The sequence below is a fragment of the Cucurbita pepo genome, chromosome LG16, assembly GCF_002806865.2.
Source record: "Cucurbita pepo subsp. pepo cultivar mu-cu-16 chromosome LG16, ASM280686v2, whole genome shotgun sequence".
NCBI lineage: Eukaryota > Viridiplantae > Streptophyta > Magnoliopsida > Cucurbitales > Cucurbitaceae > Cucurbita > Cucurbita pepo.
Window position 1 is genome coordinate 307,183 of NC_036653.1, and position 12,388 is coordinate 319,570.

Genomic DNA, 12,388 nt, shown 5'->3' on the forward strand with positions numbered 1-12,388 from the left:
TTCAAGCATCACCTAAATGGATATATATATATAGATAGATAGATATAAATATAGATATAGATATAGATAGTTCAAATGGATATATATATAGTTCAGTTTAATATATTTATGTTTACTAATATACCTCTATGCTAAATAAAATCATCTACCATATATAACTATTTACTATATTCTTTTTACTATATGAACATTTACTAGTAAGCTATAAATAAGCAGCAAGTTCATAACCTAACACTCTATTAGATTCTTTGGGTAGACTGATGTGGTGATATAACTAAACCGGCCACCAATGGTACAATCAAATTGGTTTTGAACATCTTCACTATTTTAGCTTGTTTTGGACGGTTTTAAACTAGAATTTTAATTTGTTTTCACCCATTTTCTTATTTTGACTCAATTGATGACTTATTTGAGAAATTTGGTGACATTTGAAGTTCCTGAAACTGGAAAACTGAACTCTTAAACACGTTGCATATGGTTATTTTAGTTTCTCTTTAAAAAATGCTTGTGGGAATCGACTTTGACTGATATGTTAAGTTAGGATTGAGTTCTTAAGATAGAATATGGTATTTATGGCCTCAAACCATGATTTATAAAAAAAAAAAATTTGTTCGTTTAAATATTCCAATAAAATGAATGACCTTTCAGAATGTTTTTACGGAACTATGTTAGCTAGATTTGATTCTACTAAGCATGAAATTAAATTCTTTTAATGTTTATTTTCATGCATGAAATTATGAAGGTTGAAAAGTATAAAAAACATAAATTCAAATCTTTGATTGAGATTAGAACTATTTATGCATGAACGGTCCGTTGTGTTTATATGCTTGATCTTACCTAAAAAAATTGAACTAGTTTCTTATGATTCGAGTTATAAACTATATCATTATATTTATCTCGGACTATTCCAATTAGAACTAAAATGTGATGGAGTCAGTTAATAGTTAGAATGCCTTAAATGAGATCTAAGCTAGATACCCACCATGTATGGGAATCCAAGCTTAGCCTAGACTTTATTACGCATGGATTAGAACGGTGATCAGTATCACAAGAGTCAAGGTCACTTCCTTGTTATTGACAATGTCGTGTGGGGACTATTAGGGGTAGCTAATAGTGAACATATATTGAGAGTGGAGGTCTACACGTGTACCTAGGATGACCTAGATTGGTAACGCCTGGATAGTGCTTCATGTGTGTGGAAACAAACAATGTTCTCCCAACAAGGTTCTTGGGTCGAAAACTTGTCCAATAAATGGATGAAGAACCACATGGGTACCTAATAGTTGGCATGCATGAGGATCGCTCCCTCGTAGAATTTGACGTTATTGCCTCATTCAAGGTTCGCCAACTAATCTTTTATAAATGAAAATTCGATAACGACTGACTTTTTTCCATAATGTCTCTAGCACATCATTCAGATTGGAACCAAAACGAAATTGCACCTCACAAAATAGAATAACAAGTCTCAGCTAGCTAGCTAGCCACTTAGTCTTAACTTTCGTTCTTGATGGAGCAATTTGGCAAACTTGGTGAGAGCTTCCTCATTGCTACCTTCTCCATCAACAGTCTCATATCTTCCTGTTTCTAAATTAACCCTTGACACGGGTTTCTTTATTAACTCCTCCCCAATCTTCACAAGCTTTATTAAATTTTGTGGAGTCGCTATATCCACCGATGCGGTATCGCCGGTTAACGAGTCATCCTGTTTAACAAACAATGCTCTCTTTTCTTAGAATAAGAAATCCATCATCAAACCGTTTTTGTTTAAAGTTTTTACATCCATCGTGTTAAATCACTAATCAACTCAAAAATTTAAGGCATTTTATAATAGAGTTACCTGAATACGAAGATAGTTTTGATGAAGATTTGGAGATCGAAAAAGGGTGGAAACGTGGTAATCAAATTTTAAAGTCTAAATTGTAGAAATTAAATTGAAACTTATCAAAATAGACATTTACCAAGGATGAATGAGAATTTCTTCCTAAAATTTTACCGTATGAGCTCGTATAATTAATGGGTTTGACTCTACGGAGCTAGTGATATCTTTTAACAGATTAACATCTAAGTTGTTTAAGTGTTATTTTCTTTTCACTAAGTTTGGTTGGTTGAATCACTTCTTACTCACTAACATTAGTGTCACTTGGATTTTCAGGTGCATAAACAATTGACCAAATGTATACCGTTTACTCTCCTGTCTTCTGTTGTAGAATTTTGTCAATATTGTTTGAGTACGGTAAAAGTTTCTTCTCATCAGGACCATCACGAAAATGCTTCATAAAAAAACTACACCTCTCGAAGTGTAGCATCTTTCCGTTCGGATCACAACACTCTCCCCCTTGTCTTTGATTGTCATATCCAACAATTTATGTTTGATTGCTTTCTTATCAAACCTGATACATAGCAAACGCAGTCAAATACTGAGAAGTAGCTAATTGAAGGTTTCGTGTCTCATAATGCTTCACTCCGAGATGACACCTAACTTTGACTAGAGAAGCTTGTTGATCACATGGGCAACAGTTCACATAACTTCAGTTCAAAGTTTTCATGGAACATTTTTTACGTGTAGCATGCTTCGATAAACCTCTATAAGATGTTGACTTTTTCTCTCTGCTATACCATTTTTTTTTTGACGTGTTGGCACATGTAAATTGATAACATATCGTGCACTTGTGTAGATATCAATCAAAATCCTTTGACATATATTTTCCACCATTGTCTAAAATCCTGAAATTTTGAGAATGTGTCAGACTTTTTTGCCATGAAAAAATCCGCACATATCTTGAATAGTTGTCAATGAACGTTACCATATCAGATTTATTATCAGACACAATCATTATATTGTCTGTTTGATCAATCGGCAACTGTGAATTGTTGGTTGTACATACCACACGACTTCCTTTGTACTATTTCTTGTCTTACAGTTTTCTTTGTTCGCAGTCATGTAGTTTGAGCATCCTGAATCAAGATCGAGCCATTTTCATAACCGATATGTTCTCCCATCATTGCCATTAACACTAAAGCATATGTTATTTTGTATCTCATTCATTATCTATCTCCTTTTTCGAGGTTGTCATATTGTTTCGATGTACCCTTTTTTGGACAAAAAATTCTTGGACATATGACCCTTCTTTTTTTTTTTTTATCTGTTATACCAGATACCTTCAAATCTCTTGTCTTGTAAACTCTTGTTGTCATTTTTCTAACCTTTTAAGGTTGTACAGTTCGTTGGAGAATTCCTCTATTTTTGTATTTAGTTTTGGTGGGTGACTTATTGTTGCTCCGACTCTTATTTGTGTAGAGTGCTTCTTCTTCACTTTTCAACGTGATGCCTCCTATTTGTTTAGCCATGACTTTTTTGCTCGCTAGAAAACTTTGAAACTCTACCAGTAATGGTTGAACGGGTCATTCTTGTACAACCATAACAAACCTTCTATATTCTTCTTTGAGAAAAGTGTCATGAACATTTCTCATGCTTCTTTCGGTGTCTTATCATCCTAAATGTAATCCAACATCTCTTCTTCGGCGGTGGTTTTCAAGGCAAATATTGCTTGGTTTATTTTAATTCTTCATTTGCACAAGGCACCATTAGCCTCTTTCTCTGGCAGCATAATTTTACTTTTGCTAATGGCCTCCCAAAGGCGGTTAGATAAAACCTTTGTCCTTAGTTAGATTCACACGTTTACATTTAATTCTCCGTTTCCGTTTGAACATTTGACAAACGGATTAGCGAATTCTTAGACGACAATTTTCTACGAACGGGCACAGATTCAGTTGGCCACTCTTAACGGATAGGTTATATTTAAATAGGAAATGTGTTTATTAAAGGCAGTCAAAATTTCATCATTCTCTCTCTTCTTATTTTAGGCATTGTATTTTCCTTCTAACAACCTGTTGTTGACAATTTTCTCTCACCGAAAATAAAGGATTTCACGGCCGATTATTAGAAATCCAACAAAGGCCTTGTCCTTCTAATTCATTCAATGTCTTGAAGATCACCGGTTGTATTGGTAGTATTTCAGTACTACCAAACAAACTAGTTTTCAACACATAACTTGCAAAGTCAAGGACTACTCATGACAGGAAGAAACTCACTCATTAACAACTCAAGAAATCGTTTCTAATATGAAAGATCAGGTAGAGCGCAACTTATAGAGCATACTAAGAGTTTTAAGAGATTACACAACTTATCACAACCTTGCTCTGACGTTGAACACAAATCTTTGGTGGGAAATATTCACAATCTTTCTTAAGACCAATCAATAAAAGATACCCAACATTACCGAAAAAAAAAACTATAGGAGAGATATATATCGTAGAGACTAAACCGTGTAGACCACACATGAGCGATCTTCAAGATTTATTCCTAAAATATCTCAAAATGTAAATAGTTATCCTAAAATATTTAGGTATCTTAAAATATCTATATACTTAAATCTTTTTAATTGAATTATATAGTTATTATGACCTTATTGAGATACAGCTATGATCTTTCGATAAAAATTACACTAATCAGTTAAGTTTTATCGTGCTATTTAATGAAATTGAAAGTTAGGGTAAAAAAAAGTTACTACTCAAAAGAAGTTTAAGGGTAAATTTGTGTTTCAATAAAGAACAAGCGGTACTAACGAAAGTAACTCACAGGATTATTAATGGCAATGGCACCATCAATGAGGTCGTAAGTACGAGTGGTGTTTGCTACATCGTCCTTGGTCTCAAAGAAATGGACTGGCAAGAATATGGGCGCTGCCGAAGTGGCCAAGCACACATCCGCCAGCCTCGGATTCTTCAATGCATTTACTTTTGCCTGCGTAATATTCACACCCGACCAATAACTTTTTAAGTGCTTAAAAATAAAAATGTTCGTTCTAATAAATTTATAATTTAAGAAAAAATAAAAAATAAAACCAGACATGATTTTGATTACATCATGGGTGTTGAAGATGACCGGTTGGAGAATCTTGATGTCGAAAGCCGGAATGACAACATTGGTCAACGTCTCTCTAATCGACATGAGATCTCACAATCTACCCCTTCGGAGCCAACGTCCTCTTTGGCACACCGTCCAATGTCTAGCTCTGATACCATTTGTAACAGTTCAAGTCCACTGCTAGCAGATATTGTGAGTTCCCCACATAGATTGGAGAGGGGAACAAAGTATTTCTTACAAAAGTGTGGATACGTGTCCCTATTAAATGCGTTTTAAATCTGTGAGGCTGACGATAATACGTAATGGGTCAAAGTGGATAATTTCTGCTAGCGATGGGCTTGGATAGTTACATATATAGAAAAAAAAAAGTTAGAACGTAAAGTTTTGTCAAACACCTGAAGTTTGGATTCGAGAAAGGCGAGAACAGTTCCGGGGATGATGCCTTTGATGCCACCGCCATCGATGCTGAGTATTGTTATGAGCTCCCTCCTTGCAAAATTTGCATTCATCATGTTGTTTTTTATGGAATATTGGAAGGCTTGTGTGGAGACAGTAGCAGCGTTATGGGTTACAAGGGAGAGTGTTCAAATTTTAAGGTATTGGAAGGTTATGAGAGGTTGGAAGTAAGTGATATTTAATGTGCCAAAGACTAAGGACAATGAAATTTTCTATAACTTTAAAAGAAGTACGATAGGCACTAGTGGGTAATTAATACGAGTCCTTACGAAATTCATCCATGCATGCTAGACTTCGAGGATTAGTTCTTCATTACTCATGAGAGTCAATCTTAAGACGGTTTCCATCAATTTCCAAGTGGAATCCAATTAGTAAACACGTTGTGACTCATAAGTAATACAGTATAGATCCGAGGGATCCTTTAGTATGCTCATAGGGTCATAAAGGTTACTTGTCATATTAAAGCAAAATGCCTTGAGTTACTCGTGGACATAGGTCATGTAAGATATTAAGCCTCGTTTCATTATCCATAATCAATAGTTTCAGTTAGTAGACTTCTATTTGGGGATGGTTAGGGGGCTTATTAGCTCACCGCTATTCATGAACTCATCCCAAGGGAGCAAGGGTTGACATGATACTACCAATTGTGGGGTCACCCCATACAAGTGCAATGACGATGTGGGGATTAATAGTCGAGCCAGTAGTTCATATTAGTGAACCTATTACAGTGATGATGGTCTAGAGTCGTTTGTAGTAATTTATCAGGAGTTGGATTAGCTAAGGTCCTGCCTTAGCATAGCATCTCATGTGGGAATGATGAAGTGATCTCCAACTACTTGTTCGTCATGAACTTGGCCAAGGGTAAGGGTTCGCAAGAGTTAGTAACTTGACAAGTATGAGAATCTATCCCTCACGTCGTCAATTATCTCTTTTAGCTTACCAATGTCGAGTGATATTTTCCATAATATCCTAGTAGCTTAGTCGTTGGAAACAATTAAATGTTGCGCCTCACAAATATGTGACGCTTGAATGTATGACACAAGTAATAACAATTCAGTGTCTGGCTAACCAATTTACCTAAAGATTCTATAGAGAACCCAAAGGGATATAGACATACACCGAGTGAGCCGAGCACGAGATATCAGGAGACGACATAGAAATTCTTAGAAAAAGACGGGAAAATTACAAGGCAAATGTCCCTGGTAATCTCATTTCACCCTTTCTACTGCTCCTTCTGACAAACTTTGATGACAACGTTAAAGATCTGAGCTGGAGACAACAAGACAGCATCACCTAGGTTTTTGCAAGAATAATACTCCAGCTCACCCTCAAAACTTCTGATTAAATGGCAGCTGGAAGATGACTTAGAGTCAACCAAAGTCGCTTCTATCTACTTTCACCTTTACAATTACTCGCTTAGCTCTTCAAATCTTGATCTATCGATCACTTGTTGCTTCATTCTATACAATATCGAGTCATTGGTATGCAAATTGGACACCCTCACGCTAACAAAGGACCACTTTGGAACGAAATAAATAACTGGAAAGATTGATACTCATATAAATTCATGATGTGTCAAGAACTAGATTTGAATCAGTGAGACGAGGATTTTTATTCCTCTGCTTTATCAACTAAGCTATCCCGACCATTTTTGACACACTATCCTTGTTTTAATAGATGACTTTTCATCTTAGATATAGTACAAATAGAATTCAATTCTCTTTTCATTTATCTAGTTATTTCCTTCTTTCATATTAGATTTCTTCATTTCATCAAGTACCCGTTACTTTGTTGATAGGCCCACTTAAGTTAGGGGACATTGTCTTTAAGTTCTTACCAACCTCGGGTGAAGAATCGACAAGTGACTAGCTTCAACTGGGTGGAATAAGAATCATTGATTCCTTTTGCCATCAGAGATGTGAATATCTTGTTTCCTAAAGTCCCTCGAGTACCTTGTTTTCATAGATGCACTTCTGGCGAGGCTACCTGACTAGCCATGACTATCTGCATGAATGTCTATAACGTTTATAACATTAGTGTTGCTACCTTGGGCTATACTTGCCCTACTAGTTGTGCCCCTGGTGAGTCCACCAGACCTACTAGTTATTCTCGAGAGAGATTTTCTATATCTCTATTACGTCAGGGCAACCTTGTTTTAAAGCATAAAACAAAAGTATTTTCTTCGCTTTAATAAAACCACTAAAATATAATCCTTCTAAGGATATGTTTGGTTGTGATTAAGCGTCTTTGGTCATGAGAACTCTTAGGGTTTACATTATACACGAGTCTACAAAACAACTCTAATAACCCTATATCTAAAATATGTATGGATTGTACCATAGACATGATTCATGGCTAGAGATGTAACTCGTAACTAAAACGGTTATCAATCCATCACAAATTTATAGATGAACAATTATCTCAATAACTTATACTTCCATTATATTAGCATATAAATAACATCTGTAATAGCTCAAATCTACCGATAGTAGATATTGTCTGCTTTAGCTCGTTATGTACTGTCGTCAGTCTTATGGTTTTAAAACGCGCCTACAAAAAAAATATTTCCACAAGCTTATGAGACATATTACAATGTCGTTGTTAGCTGTGTATGGATGTCTTGCTTTTACCTTAAACTAAAATAGAAGTAGCACAAGACTTAGTATTTTAAATAAATATTCAGTAAGTGACCTCACTAATGGGTCAGTTAATGCAATTAATGATCTTGGGACCTATTATTAAAAACTATCATAGAAGTGGCCTCTAGTCGGTACAAAATTGGATGTGTAGTACTTTTCTACGTACACCCACACGTGTGAGCATGGGTCCCAATCGGTTCGCACCTACTGGACCCATTATAATCGAGCTAGTTGTCCGTAGCGACGTCCGAAGGTCTACCGACCGCTGAGTGTCATGCGAGGCATGACCATCATCATCATCATCATAAATGGGGAAGTATCCCGATGTATATGAACACACAAAATGCATGAGGTCCCTATAGTTTTCATTTTTAAATTATCTTTATGACACAACTCTATACATCGTTCACACATTACTCTAAGTAACATGCACACATTGGCTTTCATACATTCATTATCATTAACATTAACTAGGGTTGTGTCTTTGAAAATTCGCCGTCCTAATGTATCGTGACATTTAATACATGCACATCATCTTAATATGTAACATCATCATACATCTCGTATAATCTTTTATTATTATGCATCATCATCATGTCAACATCATGTACATCATCATATAACATCATCACATTATTATTTAACGTCATCAAGTCATCATATAACATCATCACCTAACGTCATCAGGGCATCATATAACATCATCACATCATCATATCTAACGTCATCACGTAATCATATAACATCATCATATCATGATATAACATCATCACATCATCATCTAATGTCATCACGTAATCATATAACATCATCATATCATCATATAACATTATCACATCATTACATGCCATAAAATATAAATGATACGTGCAAGAGTCATTGGGCATGCATCGTCATACATAAGACAAGTCTTTCGACTGAGCCGATAGTAAGATCACTTGATTGGCTTAGGTCGAAGCTACTACGACTAGTTGATGCTAACTTAACATTGCTCTTTAAAATTCAATTCTGCCTAAAGAGTTCAATAGTCATAAGTTAGAACTCTACGATGAGAATTGACTCATCTAGTTTTGTATAAAATAATTTAAACTAGTTAAAAGGTAGCTCTACTAACTATCAAATGAGCCAAAATGCTCGCCTTGAGCCATTAAAAAGTGTACTTGCACATCAGTGTGGTGCTTACTCGGACACTATAATGCTTAAATTAGAGACAACAAAAAGTGAGAGTTATATAAACGTATTTATATGAAGATTTGACCAAAGGCACTTCACATTTTCTTTACAGATTAGGTCAAGAAAAGAACTGAACTCGACTCAACATGAGTTCTCTAGGCGGGGGATATGCATTACTTAACAAGATTCATCAACGTGGACCTCATGTCGAGGTTAAGGCGAGGACTAGCCCAAGAGGCTCGATTCCTTTTCTCCACATGATCTAGTTGCCTCTTATCCAAGTTCAAAGTAATAGTTCTTATCCCTTAGTCCATCTCGTTTTCGCCACACTTCTATCTTCAATTCAATAAAACAAAATTATAATATATAACTTAATATTCACACGACGTTGTTTCAATTTAAATACGAATAAAATTCCCCTTAGTTACTCACGAAATAAAAAAATAATTTCTAGAAGATTTAAAAAATTAAATAATAAGATGTTGAAATCAATATCTCTATTGTTATAATTTTATGATTTATTTATTTATTTATTTACAATTTTTAAGGAATAAAATAAAACAAAACTAGCAAAACCTTACGTGTCATACACGTATTTATTTAAATGAAGAAGAAAAAAAACACGTGGGAAATTTTCTGGAGTGACAAAAATGGAGGGCCCCACCTTACCAATAATTTTATGTATTATCATTTTCCATTTCTTTATTTTTTTTGTGGGTCATTGTCATTTAATTTTCCGTGCACTTATTAAAATTATTCATCTCTCTCAACATATTTACCCCACCATATTTACCCCACGTTTAAAAATATATATCACCGTCCTAGATTTCCAAATCTCACCTAATACGGGTGAGCTAGATTGGATCGGGTTCAGTAAAAACGGAGTAAAATGCTTCTCTAAAATGGGTAAAATGAGTCAACTCGAGCCAAGTATAGTCGAGAAAACCAACTAGGATTTTGCTATTGCAGCTAATGTTTGTTTGTGCACGCCTGAACCGACTCAACAAACGAGGAAAAGATGTCTTTTGGGGCATTTGATAATGATTTGAGCGGTACGAAAGAAACTCTAACGTTTATCCCGACTATATTATTTAAGAAATGAAATATTATCCGCTATTTATTTGGTTTTTTTCATTATTTTTCTTCTCGAAAAAATCAATAGTTATTTAAATTGGAAGGATTAGGATCACGTGAAACATTAAATAAATGAAGGGTTGAACAGTACTAAAATTATTAGCCTCCACTTCTTGTTCTTATAAAGACCCATGTGGAGATAGATATCTAAACCATAATCCCAAAGATATCACCTTTCTCTCTCTCTTTGAATCCATAACATACGCCATGGGTGCTGATTTTCGAAAGGGGAAGAAAATAACCATTTTGAGTATCGATGGAGGTGGCATTCGAGGCATCATTCCCGGAACCCTTCTAGCTTTCCTCGAGTCTAAGCTTCAGGTAACGACGATGTTGAGGATATTTAGTCTTTCATTATGGTTTACCATATGTATCATATGTGACACTCAATTATAGGCTAATATCTTGTATTACTAAGGATAATTAGTCTTCCATTACGACGGTGTACATATGTATCATATTCGACGCTTGATTATAGGTTAATATCGTGTATCCATTTGTTACTCTTTCTATAATATCGTCCTTTGTTGTGTCGTTTTAAAAATGTTTTCAAATACATAAGTTCATGACTGTGTTTTAAGATAAATGTTATGTTTTATGAAAGTTTAAATAGAGTAATTCCGCCTTTAATGTTCATGACATGTATACAGTAGCGACCTTAGATTAAGTAGAAAATTTAGATTCGTTACACTTTCCATTTTATTTGTAATTTATTTGATTCGATAAATTATTACAAACATAGAGAACTTTCACCACCATTTAAATGTGGTAGTTTAAGCAAATACTCTCAAACGATACCATCATTTCATAACTTAGCCAAAAAGAGTGAAAATATGAAGAAAAAAAAAAAAAAAAAATTGGTTCTTTTGTTAAAAATTGGATGACCCTGATGCTCGAACTGCAGATTAATTCGACGTAATTGTTCGTACGAGCATCAGTAGCTTGCAGATTACGGTTTACCATATGTATCATATTTGACCTGTGATCATAGGCTAATATCGTGTATCCATTTTTTGCTCTTTCCATTTCATTTGTAGTCTATTTGATTTAGTAAATGATTACAAACAGAGAACTTTCACTACGGTTTAAGTGTAAAAATTGGTTCTTTTGTTAGGAATTGGATGGCCCAGATGCGAGAATTGCAGATTACTTCGACGTAATTGCGGGTACGAGCACCGGTGGCTTGGTTACGTCGATGCTTACGGCTCCCGACAAGAACAATCGTCCATTGTATGCAGCCAAAGATCTTACCAGCTTCTACACAGAACATGCACCAAAAATCTTCCCCCAGAGAAAGTAGGCTTCATTTCTCTTGTAATTTGGTCAATTTCAAAGCTTTTTCTTCACTAAATTCAGTGTTTTTGTAATGAACGCAGCCATTTCTTGAGCTCAGCAGTGAATTTGTTTGGGAAAGTGATGGGCCCAAAGTACGACGGCAAGTACTTGAGACGATTGATAAAGGATTTGCTTGGAGATATAAGGCTTAAGCAAACATTGACACAAATCATTATTCCTGCTTTCGATATCAAGCTTCTTCAGCCTGTGATTTTCACTACCATTGATGTATGAAACTTTATTTGATATGATGAAATTTGTTCATGTTTTTTGAAGAGTAAGTGATGAAATTGGGATTTTCAGGCTAAATGGGATGAGCTGAAGAATCCCAAACTGGCAGATGTTTGTATTAGTACCTCTGCAGCTCCTACTTTCCTACCAGGGCATGCATTTGAAACTATGGATTCCAACGGAAATGTTCGTAAATTTGATATGGTTGATGGGGGCGTCGCAGCCAATAATCCAGTAAGTTTTCTGTTCGGATTGAATTGGATTACACATTGTTTATACTTAACGAGATTGTTCGTGTTAGACGACATTGTTCAATATCATACAATTGTGAAGAGTCGTGTTCGTCTAACATAGTATCAGAGGCATGCCTTAAACTTAGTCGTGCCAATAGATTGGTAAATCCTCAAATATCGAACAAAGAACTCCAAAAGAAAAGGAGCCAAGCCTCCTCGAAGGTAGTAAAAAATGACTCAGACTCCAAAGGAGTCGAGCC

The 12,388-nt window shown here is 35.2% G+C and overlaps 2 protein-coding genes across 2 annotated transcripts; one reads left to right on the forward strand and one right to left on the reverse strand.

Moving 5' to 3' along the window:
• Positions 1 to 1,477: 1,477 nt before the first annotated feature.
• Positions 1,478 to 5,439, reverse strand: LOC111777702 (patatin-like protein 1). Its single transcript, XM_023657424.1, has 5 exons — positions 5,321 to 5,439; positions 4,925 to 5,000; positions 4,640 to 4,804; positions 1,838 to 1,912; positions 1,478 to 1,702 (listed from the first exon to the last, which is right to left on the reverse strand). The coding sequence occupies exons 1-5, from the start codon at positions 5,437 to 5,439 to the stop codon at positions 1,478 to 1,480; spliced, it is 660 nt and encodes a 219-aa protein (XP_023513192.1).
• Positions 5,440 to 10,491: 5,052 nt separating this feature from the next.
• LOC111777703 (patatin-like protein 2) lies at positions 10,492 to 12,226 on the forward strand. Its single transcript, XM_023657425.1, has 5 exons — positions 10,492 to 10,650; positions 11,444 to 11,625; positions 11,706 to 11,892; positions 11,968 to 12,129; positions 12,197 to 12,226. Exons 1-5 carry the CDS (start codon positions 10,537 to 10,539, stop codon positions 12,224 to 12,226), a joined length of 675 nt encoding a protein of 224 aa, XP_023513193.1. The 5' UTR covers positions 10,492 to 10,536.
• Positions 12,227 to 12,388: the final 162 nt, after the last annotated feature.